Source organism: Mytilus californianus, unplaced genomic scaffold (genome assembly GCF_021869535.1).
Source record: "Mytilus californianus isolate M0D057914Y unplaced genomic scaffold, xbMytCali1.0.p SCAF_4, whole genome shotgun sequence".
NCBI lineage: Eukaryota > Metazoa > Mollusca > Bivalvia > Mytilida > Mytilidae > Mytilus > Mytilus californianus.
This window is the reverse complement of record NW_026262690.1, coordinates 124602892-124630066: the sequence shown is the minus strand read 5'-3', so window position 1 is coordinate 124630066 and position 27175 is coordinate 124602892. Positions and strand designations below refer to the sequence as shown.

The following is a 27175-nucleotide window of genomic DNA, read 5'->3' as shown; positions in this document are numbered from 1 at the left end:
CAAACTGACAATGCCATGGCAAAAACCGGACAACGACAAAAAGACAAATAACAGTACACAAAACACAACATAGAAAACTAAAGACTGAGCAAGATGACCCCACTAAAAACAGGGTTGATCTCAGGTGCTCCGTAATATTCAAGATTCACAATTTGTTCATTTCTTTCAGCTTTCAGTTTTGACATCTCTGCTCAGTCTTTAGTTTTCTATGTTGTGTTTTGTGTACGGTTGTGTGTCTGTTCTTCTTTTTCTTTTTTTAGCCATAGCGTTTTCAGATTATTTTTGACTTATGAGTTTGAATGTCACTTTGATATCTTTCGCCTCTCTTTTACCCATGTCCAAAATCTGATAAATACAAACAAAAATACACAAGAATAAACAAGCATCATGAAATTTTGATGTTCAATATTCTGAAAACTGAAGAAAACTTTTCGTAATATTTTTTTTCAAAAATCGAATAGAAGGAATCTTTAATTGAAACTAAATGCCGAGTTTTACTTTGCTTAGAAATCCTTAAAGATTTACTACTGTTGACGAAATGCTTGCAGGGTATATGCTGCAGCTTTGAAATTTGGAAAGAAGTGAAATATCCACCAATCACTCTACAGTTGGGTATTCATCATATTCGCACGAAGCTTATTTACTACCCTTTTCAAAACTTCATTATCTGTACAACTTATGTTTTGAAACCACTGTTACAAATCCCCATTCAAACCAATACAAGCTTACAGACTTCAAACCAATTCGAATTGGAAAAGATGAAAAGAAAAAAGATCCTTTGCCAAAAAGTTATCGATGCCATCAACATGATCAATATCCTTCATCATAAATCAGTTCAATCGAAAATACCTCCCTATTGTATAGATCAGTCATTTCTTATACCAATACCAAACCAACATTTTCAATTACAAACACGTCTTGCAGGATCGCAATATTGACGACCTCAAGTCAAAACCTCCTGATTGCACCTGTGCTTGTTCCCCATTCATATATAATTCGACTGGCCACGTTATTACTGTTGACCTTAACATTGTCAATAACACTTCTCTGCGAAATGTATAATTCGAAGGGCCGAAATATTGTGAGCCTATAAATCCATCAATTGAAAACACAACTTCAAAATACTGATGGATGAGGGTAGGAATGCCCTTTACTGTCAGGCGTCAAACGGTCATTTTCGGCTACCGTTAGCGTCAAATTGGTTAAAATTTTACCGTGAATCGTCAAAATATCCTTAACGTGATTCGTCAGAGGTCTCAAATAATTATCGTTACCGTTATTTTTGGAAAAAATTTTGCGTGATTCGTCAAAATCAGTCGATTTTTTATCGTCTGAAAGAAAGTGTGCAATTTATCGTCATGCACCAAAAATTACCGTTAACGTCATTTGGCAAGAATTTTTACCGTTATTCGTCATGAAGGTACCCCCATTACGACCCTCATGGATTCAGTCGCGGATTATGACAGGCAATGAGTTAAACGAGAGAGAGAAGACGTAGATAATCTTTCCGAATGGACTAAGGCTGTGAGGTCGTTGGTACAAATCAGAATTAAAAACCTGAATGGGTCTATGAATACACATGCTACATCAATCTTTAACGACCCAAATGTTGCAAAGCACCTGTCCTATCTCCATGAAAAATATGTTGTTGTCCCCGCAGTTGAAACCCCAAATGATATCGTTGTTGTGTGTAAATCACATTACATAAATTGCTTGATAAATGGATAAGGTATTGACAATTCACTTGGAAACTCAACACATAGCCCAGGACACTTACCAAAGGAGGAGATCCTGGATAATCATAGTTCTGTTCTATGTTCTAAAATCCACCATTTTCTATATAAGGAAATGCCTGTACCAAGTCAGGAATATGACAGTTGTTTTCCATTCGCTTGATGTGTTTGAGCTTTTGATTTTGCAATTTGATAAAGGACTTTCCGCTTTGAATTTTCCTTGTAGTTCGGTTTTTTGTTATTTTACTTTTTTCTATATTCCTTTAGAATTTCAACCAAATAATTATATCTTTCTTCACTGTATTCGAACAAAATTACATGTGTCCGTACAATCAACGTTATATTATCGGGTCTTCCAAGTGCCCCATGAATCCTCTTTCTGAATTATTAACATCACTTTTATCAGCAATCAAAGCCGTCCATCAAAGTTGTTGTGAAACTACCTATTCTAGAGGCGGCATGAATCAGATGTGGACACCAAAAACTTCCAACGATCTGTTAGAGTACATACAATCTAAGACTCTTTCATCTTTCAATAGTATTCAAACATTTGACTCTTTCTACACCCTTATTCCAAACTAAAAGACAAATCGAAAGAGTTATCCCTGCTTTGTTTCATAAAACAGAAAGCCATCGTAGATATAAGTACCATTTCTTATGGAGGGATCAATCATATTTTGTAAAAATCACTCTAATTCAAACAAAAACATTCTCTGAAACTGACACAATCAAGATGCTTGGTTTCTTTATTGACAACATATTTGTTACGTTTGGAGGAATTTTTCAACAAACAATCGGCATTCCCATGGGAACCAACTGTGCTCCTCTTTAGCAGATTTGTTCCCTTTTCAAATGAGGCTTACTTCATGCAGGAGCTTCTTATGAAGAAATAAAAGAAGTTAGCAGTATCCTTTAACTTCATTTTCCGTTATATAGTTGATGTCCTCTAACTTAATAAGTCAAAGTTTGGTGACAATGTTGAACACATTGTTCCACAACTTGCATTTCCTATCATGATTGCCTTGATAGACGGTTGCCGCTCAAAAGGAAACTATTAATCCAAGAGTTCCAAGTGGTGACATACCGAAGTGACTTATCACCATGTTTGTACTTACATGAACAACACGACGGGTGCCACATGTGGAGCAGGATCTGCTTACCCTTACGGAGTACCTGAGACCATCCCCGTTTGTTTGGTTGTGTTTATGTTCCTCATTCTTTAGTTTTTTATGTTGTTTTTTGTAAACTTTTGTTTGTCTTTTGGTCTTTTTCTTTTTTTTTTGCTATGGCGTTGTAAGTTTGTTTTCGATTTATGAGTTTGAATGTCCCTTTGATATCTTTAGCCTCTCTTTTACAATCTACAATGTAACTGATACCTCTTCGTCTACTGGCTCAGACTTCCTATCCATCTACCCGTGTCTTTATGTAACAAGAAATAATAATCATAATCTACAATTTCAAATGTGTTTCTGATTTTTTGACAGGTGGACGAGGGCGTGGAGACGGTAGAAGAATTACTCTATCTTCGTTAGTTGTTAGCAGTATGAATGCCTTAGATTACACAGTAAATCCAGTCACTCCACAGTGCCAAGCCAGGAAAAAACCTAAGTTAAACGTAAGTATGCAGCATACGTAAATAGCACTGGGAAAATTTCATGCTTCCGTAACGCTTTTCTGGATCAGGAACGCTCAAATCTAACAATTTGAAAGTCAGGATGTATAAAACCGCAGAAACGTTAAAAGCAAAGTGTTAATTGGAATATTTTGGCGTATTGTAAAAAGTGATGCCGAAGATCACAAATTATATGTCTAAGAAAAATGTTAAACGAGGAGAAGACAAACAACAATTATAAGTCGAGAACAATGTGTTTGACAATAGACTATTTTCATATTACAGATATATTAGGATATTCTGGTACTTGGACTTCGGAAAAAAAAACTGATTTCCGATGATTTTGTCGTGTATAGAAAACATAAACGGTTAGTTTTTTCCACAAATTGTGTCAATCTAAATCTTAATTTTAAATCTTTTACTTGCTTCTACTTGTACGAGTACCAGAATGTCCTACCATGAAGTAGGTAACCTGTCTAAAATCGTTTATTTTAAACGATGCTACACATCGATAATATGCTCAAAATCTATTTAATTATGAAAATGTCTACACACCAAACAAGCAAAAAGCACATCCGACATTAATTGACTCTTAGACAAGCACAGAATAAAAGTTTTGTATTAGATAAACCGATACTTATGGTTATTCAAATACAATTGTATCATTAAATCTTAAGCAGTGAAATTGGACTTTGCAAAAATGTAAAGTTGCTTTGTAGAGGAAGCTGTTTAATTCTAGCCTTTGATGACTTCGGGCAAATCTTATACGGAGGTCTGCTCTATGATTTTGCTCCACGTTTTGGTGCATTAAGCCATAGCCGTGACTTCTTCCTGACCATGGTAGTAACTGAAAAGGAAAACTAATCATGTTAAGGTATAAAACTAAATACTTTGAGGCCTTTTCTCTAGTCCTGAAATTAAAAATGTACATTACTTAAAAAACTAAAATATGGGCTAAATGAAATACCATAAGTTTGTAATGAGTCATAATTACATAGTAGGCATGTTTGAATTACAAACTATCAGTTAAAGACCGAATTATAGGCAAAGCTATCCCTGTTTTAATAAAGGCCTCACCCCTTGAGACGCAGAATCTGACACCCCTAGCGACAAATTACATTTCGATGAAAAATTGACTTTTCAACCAATAAATGTTAACTACGAAGCTGACATTTGTTACAATTATATGATAGGAATTCATTTCTATATAAATCATACGGGAAAAATCACCAAAAGTAGTATTTCATCTTGAAACTTGCATATGAAGTCTCAAAATATGCAACACGGAAAACTAGGGAGAGGTGTTTGAGAAAACGGAGCACTGGAAACGTCTATCTTTACTTGCTGGAAACATATTATGGTTCGGTTCCTTACGTGCAGTACATTATTTGGTCCTAATAATTCTCAAAAAAGAAATTTTGATACTTTACTTGCCTTGATCGCCTATTCTCCGCTTCAAAACCGCCACCCTGTGTCAAACAGAGCCAACATCCAGCATGTTGCGTTCTACACGGTGTAAAATATTCATAGTTTTTGCATATGAATAATAAAACGTTCTATTTTGGTACTTGTTCAATTTTTGAATCTGATTACTATTATTAAAAATGACATATTCAATCGCATTATTATCGTCAAAAACTAAACGCCTGATATCATTGATGACTTTTTATTCAATTGTTATTGGATTATCATTTTTACCAAAGATAGCCAAACAAATCTCATCCAAGATCCAAAGCTGATAATTTTGTACGCCAGACGCGTGTTTCGTCTACCAAGGACTCATCGGTGACGCTCTCCAGTCAAAAAAGTTAAAAAACCAAATAAAAGTACGAAGTTTACGAGCATTGAGTGCCAAAAAGTGTGCCTGTACAAACTTGTCTTGAATTAGAGACAACCGATGTTAATTGATGTCAAACTCTAGTTAACCCATTAAGTTAATCCATTAAGTTAATCCATTAAGAAAGATACAAATCAAAGTAAGATAAAACTGATGGAATTCCACAAATTCCAAAAGGAGCGAGACCTGTATCAGATGTTCATATGCAATGCAGTAAATAAAGAAATGCAAATAAAATGACACCAGATACTGAAAAAAGTATAATAAAATATCGAACTCTAAGGCAAATTAAAAAAAAGTGAAAGTCAATGAAAACTAACAAAATAAAACCCTATCAATCAACGAAACAAGTGAAAAATAGGACAATTCCACAGAAAACTACGAAATCCTGTACAATTTGAAAGATATTTCGGAAAATGTGTTTAATAATGTAGGAGTTTACATTAAAACATTTCAAGGAATCAAAGTACAAATATATTTTAAGGCAATTAATCATATGGTATGCAGCTAAAAACTAATATGTGTCGTGTGTTGTAGGATTATCTCATTAACAATTCGTTAAGATATTTTTGATATTACTCCGTCTATAAGCAGAAACATTTATTTCCCTTGAGGAGTATCTGAGATTACCAATATTTTAGCAAGTTTCATTTTATTTATTTTTATTTCTCTGTTTCTGTTGTTTTATGTTGTTATTTGGTATTTCAGTTACGTCTTGTTTGCCCTTCTAGGGCCTCGGTGGCCGAGTAGTCTAAGAAGTCTAACTACTGTATCACTATCCCGTCAACACTGAGGTTGTGAGTTCGAATCCCGTACGCAGCAAGTACGCTCGACTCCAATCTCAATTGTCTAGGAATGATAGTCTTCCCACCGAAGGTCGGTGGTTCTCTCCGAGCTCTTCGGCTTCCTCCAATATTAAAAACTGACCGCCACGAAATAGTGCAATAGTGCCGAAGGTGGCGTTAAACACCAATCAATCAATCAATTAGTAAATATCTGCCCTTCTGTTGTTTTACATTTTATGTTACATGCAAAAAATTTCTAATATGGAACAGTGTAATCCTAGGCATTTATGGTTTTTTCTGTAAGACTGGAATTTATAGTGAACAAGATTTACTGACAATTACACAACCCAATAATGACTTTATACATTATTTGACAGGAGTCATGCATTTATTTTAGATTAATTCTCATCAAACTAAAACTTTAAGACAAATGGACTTTTTGTTATTACATCTGATTTAAATTCAGGTTTTGCTAAATCCAAAAAAAACCTAGTATTTCCGTCAGGGATTCTGTTTGTTTTTACGGTGAACTCGAGAAGATAAATCAACATTAACTCAGACGATTACCACTGCTGCAACAAAGCCTGAAAATGGGAAAATCAATAGTTGATGACAATGAAAATGGAGGAGGTCCATACCAACAAACATCTATATATACCCTCATCTTCGACGGTTTTGATTTTCCTTTAATGACTTTTGTATAAGACAATTGTATTTGACCTCTTTGGAGATTAGGGAAATTTTTTAGACTAGAATTATATATTTCCTGTGGTTGATTTATGGCCTCCGGCAATCAAAAAAAAAAAAAAGGATTAATACAAAAGTCTTAAGATGATGATATAGATTGTGATACAAGGTCGAAAAACAGTTTTTGCTTCCTTCTATTTGATGAATAAATGTTGTTTTTACATATCATGAAGCAGTTATTAAACTAAAAGTTTTGCTCATTTATGAATAGATTTGTATACCCAATAATGGAAACCGTTGTACAAAGGTGTATAACATTTTGTCTTTATTTGAAAATTTCATATAATAGCTGATATTGCCTACAAATTCTTGAGTTTGCATCAACCATAATGGCCACCACAAAAGATGTCAAAAAATGGGAATATCATACAAACTCATACAGGGGTGTACGGGCACGAAACTGTGAATAATAAACCTTTTTTAACGTTTAGAGCTACAGTTTGACTTCAATTTACAAAATGACAATATTTTTTTCTCGATCAATCGATTGATCGATATCAGTATCGATTTAGATAAAGTTTTTATAGTTACGCTTATTTTGGTGTCCTTTTTTGGGTCATATAGCTCTCTAAATATCCCTGGCTTTCAAATATTCGTCTTTGATCGTTCCCGATTGAGGTAAATTCAGAAAAGCGCTTCGATTGCATGCAATTTATCATGTGTTGCTTTCATCTTTTTTAACTGATTTCATAATTTTACAAATCTCTGTTATACGTTTGATTTTCATCTTCTTTCATTGTAATTCAATAACAAAATAGGATACAAACTAACACAGCCAAGTGAATTTTAAGGCATATACCATTCCGTGATGACTAATGCATGCTGTAGCATATACTGTTCGTGTCAGGTTACATACTTGTCATTATTCTGTATCTGTCATGTGGAAATGAGTTCATTGAAGTCTTCTATTGTTTTTCATGACGTTCATCATAAGGTTAACCGACAAGCCAATTGACTTCAATTGAACGTAAGATACGACTTGTCAAAGCTAATTTCGTCACACGCATTTACATTAAAGACGGAACTACATTGCTGATGAGTTGATTGGACTTTAATATCAGGTGACTCCTGATAGCTGACCAATGGAAAGTAAGATACGACTTGTAAAAGCTTATTACGTCACACGCATTTATATTAATGACAGAACTACCTTGCTGATGAGTTTTACAATACGGAGCTCAAATCATGTCAACTATTTTCATTTAAAAACCTTTAAGATATTTTAAACGTCTGATTTTTCTTTTCATATCTTTTAATTGTGTATTATTTTCTAATCTATCTCCGATACCGAAATACTAATTTCAGTACGGACGACACACACATGTCTTATCCAAAAGTAGCAATTCGAAATGACGCAAATACGATTGTTGTTTTTAACTATTTTTGGGGATAATACTTTATCAGGAACGTTTGGAATCAAATATCTATAGATGTATCTAATATGAAATTTAAAACTAGCTATGTTTAATTTTGTTCTTCAAAAACATTTTAAAAATAACATTGATGATGCTGCAGACTTATAACTCTGAAAAATGAGATATTTCTGCCTTCTTATATGATAGTCTTTTGGTATGTAAAACATAACCAACTAAGTTGCTTTATCGCAATAGGTTTTGTGTGCATAACAACATAGTGTGTTAATGGTTTTATCCAATGCACCATTATATAAGTGTTTTTCACGTACATGTTGCTATTGTAATCGCAAATGTCCGGTATCCTATTGTGTATCTTTGATTTTACAACGAGTAGATCATCATTTTGTGAGAAATTATGTGTAAGTTGAGGCAAAAGTAGTGTAATGATGTATCAGTTCGGAGGCGTCAACATAACAAACGTCTTCTGCTATGTTTGCATCACCCGTCATTCGAATCCACACTCCGCCAATTTATTACAATGGAGATTAGAACAGAATTGGTAAAGATACAGATTTGACGACTTTTCGTGTACCTGAAGATCTTCGACTGCGAACACATGTCATTAGTGATTTGAAGCAAATACATACCGTATCTGTTATTCAATTCATGATCGTGAGCGTAAAACGTTTATGCTGTGTCGATTTCAGTCAATCTTCCTCAAAACTCTGTTGGAGCAGATTTGTGAAAAGAGCATACTCCTGAAGCTGAAGGCCGTAAAGTGTGAATATGGACGAACATAATGTGTCACTTGAGATGTGTAAACGCTAAACGATATAACAGAGGCTATGATACTGCTGAGAAAGGGGAAGCTAACTATTGGAAAATTAAATCATTACGTGTGTTCTATGACAATCTGAAGTCGTCTATCTGTGTTAATATCGAGGAAAAGACCAAGATATGAAGCAGACTTTCTAGTGTCGGTATCAACCTTAATTTCAAATTCACTGGGATATATGAGACGTATTCACTGAAATACAAACCAGACAGAACCCGAAGTAACGTATTATATATTAACCGGTTCAATACAACTGTTATCTGTATTTGCCCATGGACAGTAACAAAGCCTTATGAATATTACAAGAATAGATAGGTACTTTATCTTCTGACTTACAATATAAGGACTGATTTTATTATATATTTCAATAGATATAATTATAAATGAATCAAAGTTTAGTAGGTTAGGAAGGATTGTGCCTGATATTCATATGATGAAGACATAATCTTTCAATCAGTTTAATTGAAGTCTGGAGCTGGCATGTCAGTTAACTGCTAGTAGTCTGTTGTTATTTATGTATTATTGTCATTTTGTTTATTTTCTCTGGTTACATCTTCTGACATCAGACTCGGACTTCTCTTGAACTGAATTTTAATGTGCGTATTGTTATGCGTTTACTTTTCTACATTGGCTAGAGGTATAGCGGGAGGGTTGAGATCTCATAAACATGTTTAACCCCGCCGCATTTTTGCGCCTGTCCCAAGTCAGGAGCCTCTAGCCTTTGTTAGTCTTGTATTATTTTTAATTTTAGTTTCTTGTGTACAATTTGGAGTTGAGTATGACGTCCATTATCACTGAACTAGTATATATATTTGTTTAGGGGCCAGCTGAAGGACGCCTCCGGGTGCGGGAATTTCTCGCTGCATTGAAGACCTGTTGGTGACCTTCTGCTGTTGTCTGTTCTATGGTCGGGTTGTTGTCTCTTTGACACATTCCCCATTTCCATTCTCAATTTTATTAAGATTATTCTTGATATTTAATTTAGAACTATACTATTTTGTAGGCTAAAGGACAAGGAGGTAGTATTGGACTTCCAGATAAACCTGTAGTTATGCATGATTTGAATCTAGACGATATGATGATGCCAAGTTTTACCCCTCCAATGCCCCCTACAGGGAAATTAAAAGTTCAGTTTCAAATGGCAGAAAACAAGACGTCATTAACAGTTATTGTTATAGAGGTAAAAGGAATATGATAGACTAATTTAGAAATTAAACATCGGTTCACGTCAATGAAGTTGAACCGGCTCGACGTCTTCTTTTCAGGTAGCAATATACAGTTGTAACTATGTATTCAAGTTATGTCTTAAATTTTATTTAAAATGCTTAAATAGAGGCGAAAGATACCAAGGGACATTCAAACTCAGAAGTCGAAAAAAAAAACTGACAACGGCATGGATAAAAAAGAAAAAAGACTAAAACACAAACGACAGCATACAAATCACAACATAGAAAACAAAAGACTGAACAACACGAACCCAAGAAAAAAACGTGGTTGATATCTGGTTCTACGGAAGTTTAAGCATATCCTGCTCTACATGTGGAACCCGTCGTGTTGATAATGTAAGTGCAAACTCGGTGATAAGTCTAATTCGGTAGGTCATACTCAGGGAAAAGGAGGACGGGATTGTGTTAACGATGATTGGAACATATCCGTTGTCATATGTGAAACAGATATTTCATAACGGTCACTCTTTTCGAAGGGATAACTTCAACTTCACCTCTTAGGTTAAACCTTCCTTGTGAGCAGCAACACTCTTTCGATGAAATCATAATAGGAAACGCAAGCCGTGGAATATCGTATCAAACTGGGAGATATATACTCCATATGCAGACGCTGTTGGAATGTTGCTACATAGAAATGGAAAGTTCACAAATGGGAAGCTGAAATCATCTCTTTTGTCGTAAAGTTTTGTTCTCAATCGACCCTCGTTATCAATTTCTAGATGTAAGTCCAGATATACGGCAGACTGTTGTATCCTTTATTTCAAGTTCAATGCGATAGATACGTTCACCATAGTCACCAAACTTTGAATTATCTTGTGAGAGAACATCATCTATACACCGGAAGGTGAAATTAAAGGAAAACGCTATCTTTTTTTCATTCTTTCAAAGAAGCTCCTGTATGACGCCTGCCTCATATGAATCAAATAACAAGTCAGCAAAAACAGCAGCACAGTTGGTTCCCATGGGAATGCCGATTGTTTGTTGAAAAAACACGTCTTCTAAAAGTAATAGATATGTTGTCAATAACCAACCATCTTTTTCCCCATTTCCATTCTCAATTTTATCTTGATAATGTCAGTTTCAGATAATTTTTTGTTTGAATCAGAGTGATTTTTTACAAAGTACGATTCGTCTCTCCCTAAGACGAGAAAGATGTATCTACGTTGGCCATTCTTTTTCATAAAACAAAGCAAAACTCTTTGGAATTTTTAAGTATCTACTTCTGATTCACGCCCGGCTTAAATAAGTAGTTTCACAATAACTTTGAAGTCCAGCTTAAAGCAGTGTCACATCAATTCCTGTTGTGTGATTCAATGGCAACACACTGTCATAATTTTATGTATTTGCCATAACTGTTTGCAAAGAAGAACGTGAACATGTCACTTTTGTCACAAACACTTTGTTCAAAGTAGATTTGCATGGCCAGGAAAAAGTAACAACAAGATAACAAACACTCCACATTTTTATCTATTGTGTCTGTATGTTTTGTTCACACCTTGTTGTCAGTATAATTGAATTTTATGCGACTGTCATACAAGTGAAAGGTTTAGCTAGCCTTAAAACCAGGTTTAATCCACCATTTTCTACATAAAGAAATGCCTGTACCAAGACAGGAATATGACAGTTGTTTTCCATTCGTTTGATGTGTTTGAGCTTCTGATTTTGGCTTTGATAAGGGACATTCCGTATTGAATTTTTCTTGGAATTCGGTATTTTTGTTATTATTTTTTGTTCACATTCGAATATGAAAAAAAGCGAAGAGAGGAGGACGAGATTCCTACTTCATATACTTCAATTAGTTATCTTTACGATGCAGAAATGGTTCTGAAATGTTTTGGATCCTGTTTGTTTATTTCCTCTTAAAAGTGTTACTTTCAGATGTCAAATTTGGCTTCAAGAATAAATGACGCATATGATGTATTTGACTTATTTCGGTATCATGTGATATAGTTTAATGAAGATACTTTATGAAAAAAGCTTTCTTTGCATGTTTGACTTTTGGAATGATTAATTCAATAAAACAAGCTTGAATATAACCATAAAAAACTATTTCTGCTTTTACTCTGGCAGGTTACATCTTTTATGGAGGAAAAAATTAAGGCACATGGTTCTTTTGAAAATGTTAAAACATTATTGTGGACAAATTTAATGAAGTAATTTTCTTAATACGCAAGTTGGTTTATTCAAGTATGCTTCAAACTGGTTAGAATTATCTTGTTCTAAAAGGGGACTTCATTCTTTGGCGTAATTAGAATTAATAGGATGTAATGGAACGTATGGCGCATTATTTGCTGGATGTGAAGTTTATAACTCTAATACATAACAACCGTGATTAAGGATGACTTTATAACCAGCGGTGGTAAAATCGTTCCTTCACAATTAAATTATATATAATCATTTCTGAGGGGCAGTAGCGGATACTGTATAACAGAATGCATTAATCTAGCTAGTCTGAAAACTAATGACAGACATTTTTTTATTAATCTGGTTTTACCATATTAGAGCTAGATTTGAGGTTCTTATGAGACAACAACCTTTAAATCATTTCAAAAATCGTATTAAATAAAATATTTTGGTACCACTATTTGGTAATATTAGCTGTTTAAAAAAGGTGCGCTCGACCTTTTATGACGTTACATACTTATTTCATGTATCTTCATTATGGAGTTGGCTATATTTGGAGATCATGGGTATATGTCATTTAGACAAATATCTAAAAATAAAACACAAATTAAAATAATATCTAGACGGTAACATAGGTCTACAACAATGTACTGATCATATATATGTCACAAGTCTAGAAATGGTGTTAACTTTAAAAGAGAATACCAGAGCCTCCACCAGTCTTTAAAACACTGAAAAAACGAAGATTTAATCAAAATCAATCACTGCTGAGGTTTCTGGCAGGGTCATTAGCAAATATCGAAGAGCTCCTGACCTTTTTTGTTTTCTGTCCAGAGTTTGTGAACTGCTGTTTGTCTTTTTGCTGTTTTCTTCTGGACCAGGTGTTGTATGATTGTTTTCGATACATGTTTTTGATTGCTCCTTGGTCTATGCATTCCCCGTTTCCATTAATATCAATGGAAATTCCTTTATTGCACCTTTGTACACAGCTACTTTTGCATATATACTATTTCTGTACCAAAAATGTGTAGTACTGGAAATCTACTTTTAATATTCAGTACTATTTTGTTACTTAAGAATTATTGTAATATTTAGGTACCTGTATTTTACAGTACTTGATTTGTACTTGAAATTTAAGTACTACAGATTTTTTGTTGCACGGTTACATTTTCAGCATTTTGAAAGTTTGTCTTTTTCAAATCTCATAAAGTTATGATGTTCAAACATAGAATACTGTGATCATTGTTGGTATAATTTTTGTAGTGATATTTTAAGTACAAAATCAAGTACTGGAAAATGTAAGTACCTAAATATTACAATAATTCTAAAGTAAAGAAATAGTACTAAATATTACAAGTAAATTTCTAGTACTACAGATTTTAAGTACAGAAAGAGTACCTATGCAAAAGTAGCTGTGTATCTATTTATACCTTTGTATCTATTTATACCTTTGTATCTATTTATACCTTTGTATCTATTTATACCTTTGTATCTATTTATAAGTAGGAAACATAATCATCTTAATATAAGTCATCATAATGTTCCTTTTGTTTCTTTGAAATTATGAATTCATCAAACTGCATCAGTAATATGATTATAATGGAAGTAAATAAATTTCCCTAAAGTGAGGATGTGTTAGTAGTTAACAGAGTTGAGAATTATGGGCAATACAGAAATAAATTAGCAAATTGGCTGAACAAAAGAAAAGGTAATCATGTGTTGCCAAAATAACAAGATTAGAGAATAATGATAACAAATGTAAAAAATAGAGAAAAATTACCTTTAACATAAAAAATACACAAATGAAGGCCATTCGGGCTGGAGACCATTTTAAAACATTGAAGTGATATCATGTACGTCATCAGAAAACTTGTCATTTCTAGCTGTCTTGCAGAAAAAGTTATATACTAGGTGGTTTGCCAAACTTGTATTGAAAGTTTTCAGATTTTGAACTTGTCTGATCTTGTTAGCACATCCCTTATTGGTATTATTTATTATTTTGAGTTAATGATTAACTTGTATCTTGTTTCTTCAGGCAGATAACCTACGGATAGCCGGACTTCCCGCTGATACTGAAATCAATCCATATGTTAAAGCATTTCTAGTGCCTGGAAGAACATTCAAATATAGAACAAAAACCATTCCGAAAACCAAAGTACGTTTGTAACTCTTTAGATTCGTCGATTGAAGTATTATAATGCGTTGTAAGAGTACATCTCAATGTCAATACTTCCTTAGATTTTATTTCAAGGGAAGAAAAGCTATTCGAAGTCAACATGTCTTTTTAATTTCACGTACATATATAAAAAGTCAATCTTTTATTTGTAAAGTGTGTTAAGAATTTATTACTCAGCTAATTATTATTTAAATTATTTGTATGTTAGTTGTGTATGATATCCATATGAAAATGATCAACTTATACTGTTTTTGTCTCCAGTGTAGCTATGAAAGGATATTCCAAAACACTTAAATTGCATTTTTAAATTTGAATTATAAGTTAATACAATTCGAATGATTGACAATTTCATTCTATTTTTTATGTTCAAAATAGTTTGCAGTTAAATTCATAAAATTTCCTACAAAAAATAAAAACAACACTTTATAGATTTTTTTTTATGCATCTGAAGCTCTTTTCTTGATTGACCTTCATCAAGAATTCTCAAAGCCAAATATTTGAAAGCCAAGGAAGAGTAAAAACAGGAACAGTTGAAGAGCTATATGAACTAAAAGGAGCTAAAAATAGCAAAAATAGCCAAATGCAACTACAACTGAGAAAATATATGGGAAGAGGGCTATGCCGTAAATTTGCATGATATACTATTAACAAAGAGAGGCTAGAGATACCAAAGGGACATTCAAACTCATAAGTCGAAATAAACTGACAAAGTCATGGAAAAAAGAAAAAAAAAGAAAAAGATCAAAAGGATGTAGATAATTTAGAATACTAATTACTCTACCCCAGCCAAAGCTAGATTTAACCATATTTGGCACAATTTAATGCTCTTCATCAATACCAGTGAAATTGATAAAACAGATTAGTTTGAGACAAACGATGCGCGCGCCTCACGTTGTAAATTATAAGCTGGGTATCATGGGTGATTCCTTATCAATTGGGAAATTTTCAGATAAAAAAGAAAATAAGCTTTTTAACTTCACCTTCGTTTTTAGACTATATCAAAGACACATAAACTCACATTTTCAAAAAGGCAAATTCGTATCCTACAATTTCACTTGGCGGTTTCTTAGAGTTTTTATTGTGATATTCATGATCACCTCTATTCGTAAAAGGAGTAAATTCTTAGCATAGTATTTCACATTGCGGTTTCTTAGAGTTTTTATTGTGATCTTCACCTCCATTCTGGAACTATATCATAGACTAATCATAGATTAAGGAAGTCACATTTTACAGTGGGATTAATTCGTAGACTGTGTATCGTAAATGGGGTTGGGCGGGGGTATTGAAGGAAAATTAAGGTTCATGTAGTTTTTCAAATCAAATAAATGGGGTTGGGCGGGGGTATTGAAGGAAAATTAAGGTTCATGTAGTTTTTCAAATCAAATAAACTGACGGAATAAGTTTGGAAAAGTTCCTAACTAACATGAAGCGTAAAGTAGTGGCTCAAATATAACTGTAAAACAAAACAGGCGGAAGATACCAAGGGGACATTCAAAACTCATGATTGGATAAAAAAAGTGACATCGCCATGGCAAAATAAACGACGATATAACAATAAAATTGAGAATGGAAATGGGGAATGTGTCAAAGAGACAACAACCCGACCATAGAGCAGACAACAGCCGAAGGTCACCAATGGTTCTTCAATGCAGCGAGAAACTCCCGCACCCGGAGTCGTCCTTCAGCTGGCCCCTAAACAAATATGTATACTAGTTCAGTGATAATGGACGTTATCCACAAAAATCCACAAACCACACCATAGAATACCAAAGACTGAGTAACTACTACGATATCAACTAGATATTCATTGGATATCTGTAAAAAAAAATTGACAGTGTGTTTGTTGTGGTTAAAATAAATGCTGTCTTTAAGTTATGAAAAAAAAATGTTATGTAATGTCTACTTTGTTTAGTATTTTTTTTATTTATCTAATTATTGTTTTATAATGAGTTTCTGATCTCACAGTATTTTAACAATGATTATTTTAGACTCCAGTCTTTCTTGAGAAATTTACAATAACGGATTTAGTGCCAAGTGACATGGACGATAAAGCTGCTATCGAATTTCAAATTTATTCTTCGCATAATGTGACACGTCGACATCTAGTCGGAATGTCTTCTATTCTTCTGTCAAATCTTTGTGAACTGGAAAATGGATTGGCTGATTTAACCATTATGCCAGAAACTGTATATAGAGTAAGTTTTTTTTAAGAAATGCATCGAGCAAGCAAATAACATTTTGTTTCAAATAAGTTTCTCTTAAGTTTAACATCGATGAGATTAAAATGTCATTCGATCATACAATTAGCCTTTTTGGATTCTGAATTGCTTTGATAATATCCAAAAAATAAATCAACATGCAATTGAGTACTATCCACCAGAGTTCAAATGACGAAGATATCAGCAATGAAAGGTCACCGTACTGCCTTTAACAATGAGAAAAACACATACCTAAAAGTCAGCTATAAAAGGCATCGACATTGAATTTTGAAACAGTTCATACGAGACTAATGAATAACAAGTGTATTAAACAATTACTCTAACTATTATAAATACATAAAAATTATCCAAAAACAAAAATAAGACATCAAGAATTGAAGACGAATGCCTAAAAACACTATGTCTAAGAAAAATCACTTAAGCATTAGTCTAAATACAAAATATTACAGGTAAGGCAGCACGAGCGTCATCATAATCCGCAGTTTACGGAGGGATTAAACAGTTCCTTATCCATTAGTCTGCCAAAACGTTTGAAATCATGGTCTTGGATTTCTGGTAAAATCTTTTAAAAAGATTATAATTAGAACACCTAGTATATAATTTTTGTTCAAATGACTAGTAAGCTTTTAAAAAGAACAATAAGATTGTACATCTGTTTTTCATTTTTGGGCATGTCTTCTTTTACATAAAGTAATTTATATTTGTATTTGTAGCTTCACCAAGGAGACATACGAATATCTGGTTGTTATCAGCCGGTTGCAGGAAAAATTGTATTTAATGTATTAGAAGCAAGAAACTTACCAAGAGTTTCATTATTAGGTGCTATTAGTAAGTATGAAATCCACACATCAGCGTAAACAGAAAGCATATACATAACTTGTAGAAGAGTACCAAACAATGTCATGATGATAAAAAATCCAAGTTTCGAAAATCAGGGGTATCAGGGTACTTTGAAAGTTACGCGTATATTTGTCTGCAAATGGCACCCAATTACTTCCCTGCAGTTTTTTGTTTTTTTTCAAATGAGTTAAAAAGAAAAATAAAGAGATGTGGTATGATTGCCAATGAGACAACTACCAAAGTTCAAATGCATTGTTGTATTATTAGAAATTAAGCAATTACATGTTGACATACATCTTAGAGTTACTGTGCAGAGTCAATTAACAGGTGACATTGGCTATACAAGTGCAGTCATAAATGAACCCATTCTGAGTGTAAATCCAACACAGAAATTTTATTAAAGTCAATTTTGCTCCGTCAAGGAAAACACTGTACAAAAGCAATAACATATACGGTTCCAATGTTGCTGCACCAGATACGCATTTTGACAATAAATGACTCTTCAGTGATGCTCGGTGCCAACATATTTAAAAACACAAAACAGAATGAAAGGTTGAAGTGCTGATCAAACCTGAAAGGACTTAAAGTATAGCCAAATCCGGGAAAGAGATTAGATTTTTGCATGAGAGGGATATATTCCTTAATTTGAAATGATTTAAAAAATTTGATGATACCAAATTTCAATCGAGCAATATCCGTATACATACCAGTACCAAAGTACTGGCTTATTGGCTTGGTGATACACTCATGGACTGACAGTCCATCAGAAGAGGTATCGACACAGTGGTAAAAAACACATCTCATTTGACATTTTATATTTATTTTCATGCCCCATCTAGGGGCATTATGTATTTCGGTCTGTGCCTCATTTCCTTCGTCCGTCTGTCCCGCTTCAGGTTAAAGTTTTTGGTCAAGGTAGTTTTTAATGAAGTTGAAGTCCAACCAACTTGAAACTTGGTACACATGTTCCCTATGGTATGATATTTCTAATTTTAATGCCAAATTAGAGTTTTGACCCCAATTTAACGGTCCACTGAACATAGAAAATGATAGTGCGAGTGGGGCATCCGTGTACTATGGACACATTCTTGTTATTCTCTATTTTGCAAATTGAAAATTGTTATGTGCGTTGATATTCGTAAGATTAATTGTGTAAACGAAAATATGTGTGTTGTTCATGTTATTTTCACGTGACATTCTCTCAAATGAAAACACCCTGTTCATATAATAGCAATTCAATACTTAAATCGTCCAATGATGGTTATCCTTTTGCCATTTATTGTCTTGTTGTATATTACAGTTGGAAGGGGAAAGCTGTGCTCTGTGAATGCACTTGTCATTTAGAAGTGAAATGTTACAAAAAGGAAAAACATTTCAACTTTAACTCACATTTCGCAACATGAATCACTAACTATTATACGTGTGAAACAAATAAATAAATCAACAGTACAGAAAATAATCACACATTATATTTAATATACCTCGACTTGATAGGAAATGCATAAAAGTCATTTCCTCTAGAGTATAAAGTTTCATTCCAAACATCCATTTATTTCACAGTTGTAACTAACTTATAGAGAATGTCGAACGATGTATCAGAATATTATTTAATATAATTGTTCATACTCCTTCAATTTACAGAAACGTTCAATCAGCAAATTCATAAATCATAATATATATTTATCATCAGTACATCTAGGTACTGATGATAAATATACATTATGATGAGATCCTTTTTGGTTAATATAGCACTTTAACTGTTTAGGTTATTATACATTCTTGGCTTTCAAATATTCGGCTTTGAGCGTCAATCCAGAAAGAGCTTCGGACGCATGAAATTTATAACGTGTTGTTTCCATTTTGTTTCTTTTAGTTCCTTATTATATATTTAAAATTCTTTTCGGCAAATACCGAGCGTGTCTGTCGATACACCTTATCGCTATTTTTTCCAATCTGGATAAGTTCTGCATTACAAAAATTGTTCATAACGTCACAAACCAGTTGATGCTATCTGGGGCCCTGTTTAATCAATGAATTGTGGATATAAATTTTCATAGATACATGTTTAAACCATCGTAAACACTCCAAACAAAACATATTTCTTACATTCAAAGTGAAGCGAAAATACTAAAGGATATTCAAACTCATACCTTGAAAATAAACTGACAACGTCATGGTAAAAAAAAGAAAAAGACCATAAGACAAATATCAGTATACAAAACACAGCATAGAAAAATAAAGACAGAGCAACGCGAACAATACGAAAATTGAGGGAGGGGTGATCTCAGGTGCTACGGAGGGGTAAGTTGATCCTGTTCCATATGTGGCATCCGTCTTGTTGCTCATATAAGTCTTGTTGCTGCATCTTTCAATTCCTTATTATGCTCATGATTCTTTTCTGCTACTTTCAAACGTATCTGTCGGTTGCAACTTTAAAACTGTCCTATCTTAATTTTGCAGATCCATATGTTAAAGTTGAAATGTATGTCAATGGAATTCGTCAGGATAAACATAAAACCAAAGTGAGACAAAATACACAAGACCCGGTGTGGAATCATCCTTGTGTTTTTGAAATCAATAGAGAAAACCCTAAACTTCTTGGGCATGCATTCGTCTTTCAGCTAATACATAAAGACATGATGATGGGAGTTCAGAAATTAGGTCAAGTAAGTCTATTTTAGGCATAAGGCTGAATGAAAATATACAGACATGGAAGAGCTATGCCATTGTAAAAGCCTTTCACTTGGTGCTTGAAGTTGCCAAATAAACAATGTTAACATTTCCGAATCCTTTCAGTGTGAAAAGTTGTAAATCAGCGTCATCTTAAATGTTAATACAAGAACAAACAGACAGAGAGGGTAACAAAACAATACGCACAGAATGAATTCAAAATGAAGGGAGACATGTGCGTAGATAAAGGTATCTTGTGATAATAATTATATAAGCATGGATCAATTTGTTGCCAAAATGAATACCACTTTATTGCCGTATAAGTGTCAAACCATATATTGGTCACTATAGTGATGTCCATTACCTGTTTTCTGTGTCACAATGCCGTCATCAAAATGCAATTCAACTGACTTTTAACATATAACTTCGAAACCCTTTAAGGCATCGTGATTTAGATGTACACAGAAAAAAGAGGCGGTCTACGAAATCCTTGCAATAGCTTCCTTGTAAGCATGAAATCCCCTTCAACGAATATTGCAAACCCTTATTGTTTAGGGACCGAAAATGAGGGTAGGTTCCTTGATATCTAAGAAAACTACATATTGAGCAACCTGAACCCTACCAAGAACTGAATGTGTAAACTCATATGACAGTTGTTTTCCATTCGTTTGATGTGTTTGAGCTTTTGGTTTTGCCATTTGATAAGGGACTTTCCTTTTTGGGTTTTCCTTGGAGTTCGGTATTTTTATTGTTTTACTTTTGACGTGGAATGATAAAATATTCAGATTTCACTAGTGACAACACATATGTTATTTTATTGCAAGTAAAAATTAAATGATAAGTTACATTCAGTGATGTCACAAAGAAAAGATGACAGCATTGTTGTTTGAAGGTTGGCTCTGTTAAAACGTTCAAACCCGCTGCATTTGTTTGCACCTGTCCTAAGTCAGGAACCTGATGTTCAGTGGTTGTCGTTTGTTGATGTTGTTCATAAGTGTTTCTCGTTTCTAGTTTTTTTTATATAGATTAGACCGTTGGTTTTCCTGTTTAAATGGTTTTACTCTAGTCATTTTTGGGGCCCTTTATCTCTTGCTGTTCGGTGTGAGCCAAGGCTCCGTGTTGAAGGCTGTACTTTGACCTATAATGGTTTACTTTTACAAATTGTGACTTGGATGGAGAGTTGTCTCATTGGCACTCATACCACATCTTCTTATATCTATTAACAAGTGGATGCTGTATTATGTTATTAGTTAAAATATATTTCAAACACAAATGAATGTCAATATTAAAAAGCAATGATATTTTACAGGTTGAATTAGGGTGGTATAGCCATGGTGAACAGTTAGACCATTGGTATGACATCATGGAGCATCCACACAGACCAACTGACTATTGGCATCCTGTGATAAAGACCAGTAAGATAGGGTCCTGACCTAATGGATAACGTGATATTAGTCATAATCGACGGCAGCCATTACTTTAACGTTCATATCGTTGTGTTAACCTAAACAACGACCTCAATGATCGGATATCCGAGTCTCATTGCATGGCGGAGATCTCCGATCCCTGTGTCTCCTGATAGCATAAGGTGTACTGAACAAGTAGATTTCTTGACAATCATGATTCAAAGATTGACGAGATAGCGAATCAAAGCAATAACGACACATTCATAAAACAGTTTAATAGAGGAAGTGTAGTCTGCAAGAGGTCATATTACATGTACATGTATCATACAATACAGTTTAATAGAGGAAGTGTAGTCTGTAAGAGGTCCTATAACATGTACATGTATCATACAATACAGGCACATGCTAGTTTTATTATTATATACTCTTTAAATATGTCTATTTTTTTCGCATACTTTAATATTACCTACGTCACAATGGCTTATTATAGCATTCTATGTGCCGTATTCATTTGTTAAAAACAAAAATCAATTGAAGCATTCTGTGTTCAAAAATTTATGAACTCTATCATATGTGTTCAAATTGGCCGGACAAATAATTAAATGTTTAAATACATTGAAACATTCACAGTGTGAGAAACCTGTTTTGTGTGTTTGTCAACGTTAGCGTTGTCTGCCCTAATATAACATTTAAACACCGTCTAGATATCAATTTAGATTGCTGAGTCAAACAGTTGTATTTTAACGTTCTGCTTTGAATTGAACGAGCACTTTGGCAATCTGATTACAAGATAAAAAGACCCATGAGCTTTATAACTTAAGGGTTTGAACAAAACAACTAGCATTAAGCATAATGAGATATTACCAAAGGAAATTATGCGGGTTTTTTTTTTAAATCTGATGATTTCAATATTGATTTTATATATGATGAAATTTAAATGAATTTTACAAAACATTGTCAAACGGATCAGATAAAAATGTCTTAATTAAGATCTTGAAAAAAAATTTGTTGTTAAAAATTTCATTTTGATTACCTTTTCATCTAATTCTTTTTATATCAGCACTTATGAACACAAGTATTATATATTAAGATTTTTTTTGTCATTTTAAGGGATAATATCATGTTCATGGTTGATGTAAAGTACATACGGACATGACATCCCACATTATATGTTTTAACTTTAAAACGAAGACACAAACACTGCTAAACAGAAAATAGAAAATATTCTACCGTGAAATTTTAAAATACAGACAATTCAGTTGGAGAAGATAAGCATTTTGTTTCTGTAAGAGTTACGTTACTTAATTTGGCATTCAAATGTCAAGGTTTGAGCGTTTTAATAAAGGTAATTCGAGAAATGCGCTTTTGACGCACGGAATTTACAAAATGTATAATTAATGAAAATAAATCAGATAATATGTTTATTATATATATTATTTTAAAAATGTAGGAAATGTGATTATTTACATTGGATAATTGAAATTCGAATTGTGAGGAAAGTATATATCAAAAACGTTATGTGCAATTATGATATTTTTACACGAAGCCTCCACATATTCTACTGAAATTTGACATCATTTTTTATGGTAAAGTAAACAAGAGTCTTAATAAGTTAAAGATACTCATTCAGGATATCAGTGAATGGCAATTGTATTGTTGTATGTATATAACTGTGATAATCAACATGTGAACTATGTTGCTGAATAAGTTTATTTATCTGGTGTTAATGTTTAATGTTAAAAATAAAGAATATTTTGCAGTATTTGCGGTTTTTAATCACATATCACATTACTCATTGGTTCTCCACTGGAACAGATACGCAAATCAAAATAGAAAACAATGATTTCTCCAGGAAAGAGAAGATTAAAGATTTATATTATAATACCAGAAAGTAGACCAGTTTTTACACCCTGCTTAAAAAAAACAATATATATGTGTTATTCTACAGATTACATTCGTGTATATCTTTTGGCTTTAAAAATGTTTTACATTTAGTCAAGTTTAAGGGTAAACTACAAGACGGGGACCAGAAGGGGGTCGGGGTTAACCTCCGTGTTTCTTAATCTTTTATCTTATGTGTATCGTTTTGTGGACTATTTTTTGTCGGTTGTTTTCTTTTGACATTGTGTTTGTCTTTTTCATCGACTTACGTTTTTTTTCTTGCTTCTTTGGTATCATTTCCATCTATTTCACCTTCTTGTTCGAATATGTATAAATCGATGACGTTGTGAAATGTTTGTCGACAACAAAGCAGATGGCTCACAAACAAACATCCGGCACATTCAGAAAATAATCTATTCATATAGAGGAACCATTACTCGATCTTTCCTTATCACATTAGCTAAATGACTGCAATACTATCTAGTATATTCTGTCTAAGAAAATGTACTACCGGGTTTCTTTACAAAATACCCTACAGTTGGTCATAAATGTGCAGCAATAGGCATCGGTCTCTATTTATGTCTTTCATCTTCCATGCCATATAATTGTGTAACAATGGTTATGCATTTTGTTGCTGTTTGTGTACGAGTTTTGAATCTTGATACCGTAAAATATGAAATAATCCCCTCATTGATGTTGAAAGAATTGAGCAAAGATAATTTTTTTTTTCAAACTTTAAAAAATACCTAAGATAATTTTCTATCGTATGCATGCTGGATTCGTAAACAATTTATGGAAAAGGGAAGTATCAAAAATACCCTTTGAAAAAGTCACAGATCGAAGAACCTAAACATATTTGTTAAGGGACCCAGTTCTTTGGATCAGCGAATCATTTCACAACAACTCTTCCGAGTAAATTGAACAGTTCAGTTTAACTTTCGATTAATTTTAGTTTTAAGATTTTTTATGAAGAGATCCCCTGGACTGAAAACTTAACAGAAAAAAAATATTCTGCAATCGATAACATATGGACTTCAATTTCATCGATTAACAAAATTATAACATATGGACTTCAATTTCATCGATTAACAAAATTATCGATCAGCTGAAAAACATTGTTTAGAATCTTTTATAATGTGATCTATCCCATATGTCAGTCCCTTTTATTCTATAGATATTTGCAGTTCTTGACAAATCTCTAAGACATTTCTTTATACATAAAGAAATAATCCCATTACACTGAGTGAACGCGTTTGGAGACGCTAAAGGTACAACATAAGCAACCCGAATAAGTTAGTAGATAATATTTTTTATTAATTGGTGAGTGACATGTTTTGTAGTAAAAGCCTCCGTTATAGAATCATACATAAGCGTCTGAGCGACACCACAGTCTATATATCCGGTTGCACTTCCATACATACATTCTTGCCAATTATGTCTGTCAGAAAGCTTATTAAATCTGATAAGCAAGGACTAAATAAATTTGTAATGAGAAGTCAAATATCTTACGCCGGATGCTATAGATAGACGTTTATAATGAAATAATAGGATTATTTGAAAATTACAAAATACGTCCATAGAAATGACTTTCAATTTAAATTGAAAGTGACTTCTGAAAAACTCCTTTCATCTATTATTCAGAAGTAAACAAAAGTTTGTTTTTTGACTTTTATTTTAGTCATAGTTCGTGACTTCAACCAAATTTAAAAAAAATAATGTGTAATGGAGAAAGGCGCAATATGTTGCAGGTATGTCACTTGATAGAGGACATAAAATGATACAAATTTAATTTTCATCGAATTATGGCCATTACTGCTTTTGAAAATCAAATATACAAAAAATAATTTATTTATTAAATTAATTGGGTCCAAATTGTTAATGCAAGTTAAGAGGTAATCATACGTGACCGGACCTTCTATTTACCTAACTATACCGAAGTCAAAACTCATCAAAGATCGAATGAAAATGGCATTTGTTTTTCACTTATTCCGTTGATTTTGTACGTTTTTATGGACTTCCTTTTTGAATTTGCCTTGGAGTTCGGTATACTGTTATACCAGGTTATAATTTGGCGCGCATTTAGTCAATATTAGACTAATCAGTGGAGCTTGAAGCAAAACAGTTAGAAGGCAAAATCGAAAACAAAGTCGAATAGCACCAAAAAAAGAACGAACTTTCCGAAATGTTGTACCAAATACGGCTACGTTCATGCCTTTGAAATCAAAATAAAAACAAAGATTACATTTAATGATTTACAATTTCTTGATTTTCCTAGTTTTGAATTAACTTTAAGTAAATTTTGGTTTTCAAAAGAATGTACCAACCTATTTTCTCTAGATTAATTTTGTTGTTTCTTGCCTGTGCATGTTTTTTAATCTTTAAAGTTTATTCAATCTTGATGAAGGTAAATGGAGAAAAGCGCTTCGGTTGCACCCACGAAATTGTAAAGTGTTTGTTTTCTTCGCTAGCACTGAATTGATACCGATCGTGGTGTAATGATTGTCACCGAGGGTATCATCAGCTCAATAGTCAGTGCTTCTGTACTGACATAATTTATTACATATACAGTGAAACCTGTCTTAACCGAATCTTGCATAAACCCAAATCCTGTCTAAACAAAAGATGCTCTTAAGTCCATACATATCAGATGTTATGCGTTGTGAATCTGATTAAACTAAACATCTGCTAAAACCTAACAAAATATTAAGTCCCGAAGACGTTCGGTTTAGACAGGTTTTACTGTACTTCTATCCATGATATCACCCCGGTTTTTGATGGGGTTCGTGTTGCTTAGTCTTTAGTTTTCTATGTTTTTGCTTTGTATACTGTTGTTTCTCTTTTGTTCGTGTGTTTGTTTTGTGTTTTTGCCATGGCATTTTCACTTCTTTTTCGACTTATGATTTGGAATATCTGTTTTGGTATCTTACGCTTCTCTCTTACAATTTTGCGTTAAAAAATTAAGATTTGTCTTTTAAACTGTTGTTTTAAATCCCTCAGTCAAAGTAAACCTTAGCTGAATTTGGGTATTCTGTTTAGGGTCTGTTTGATTATATAGCTCCTAACGTGTGGGATCTGTTTGATTATATAGCTCCTAACGTGTGGGATCTGTTTGATTATATAGCTCCTAACGTGTGGGATCTGTTTGATTATATAGCTCCTAACGTGTGGGATCTGTTTGATTATATAGCTCCTAACGTTGCAGTGTATTTAGTGAATATCCTTTGGAGTTCGGTATTTTTGTTATTTTACTTTTTATATCAAAGGAGTAGGTTCGAATAGGCCCCAAAACGGCCCCTATTTCAAATAAGGATTAATTGACTGGCATAATAATGAATAATTACTAAAACAATGAGTAGATATGTGGAAAATTTACGAATTAACGTTCCCCTTTATTATGTCACAATTAGAACATTTTTGGTTTTCCCTGACATTCAATGAAAACAGGTCAATTCCCGATGGTTTTATGACAGGAAACACACAGTGTATACGTCGACGTCGGTGGTTCAGGCCGGGCACGCAAGCCTCCTCCTCTATACAAACTGGCCTCCAATATAAAGTGAGTAGTGCCGAAAGAAGCGTTAAATTCCAACAATGGCCTATTAGGAAAGTAGACATCAACGCTTCATACTAAAAGCTAGACACAAGTAGTTCTATTTTACTTTCTTACTGTTGTTTTTTTTTCACCAACTTCAAACACTTTTTAAATTTGAACCAATGGACTTAATAATC

The 27175-nt window shown here is 33.3% G+C and overlaps 1 protein-coding gene across 1 annotated transcript in view; it reads left to right on the top strand.

Moving 5' to 3' along the window:
• LOC127739337 (rabphilin-1-like) overlaps window positions 1–23327 on the top strand; it is a 75292-nt gene extending 51965 nt beyond the window's left edge. The window contains exons 5-11 of the mRNA XM_052251014.1: window positions 3218–3352; window positions 9921–10084; window positions 14290–14409; window positions 16419–16625; window positions 17363–17477; window positions 19950–20155; window positions 21469–23327. Coding sequence (XP_052106974.1) covers window positions 3218–3352; window positions 9921–10084; window positions 14290–14409; window positions 16419–16625; window positions 17363–17477; window positions 19950–20155; window positions 21469–21591 — 1070 coding nt within the window. The 3' untranslated portion in view covers window positions 21592–23327. The remainder of the gene's footprint in view (window positions 1–3217; window positions 3353–9920; window positions 10085–14289; window positions 14410–16418; window positions 16626–17362; window positions 17478–19949; window positions 20156–21468) is intronic.
• The last annotated feature ends 3848 nt before the right edge of the window (window positions 23328–27175 follow it).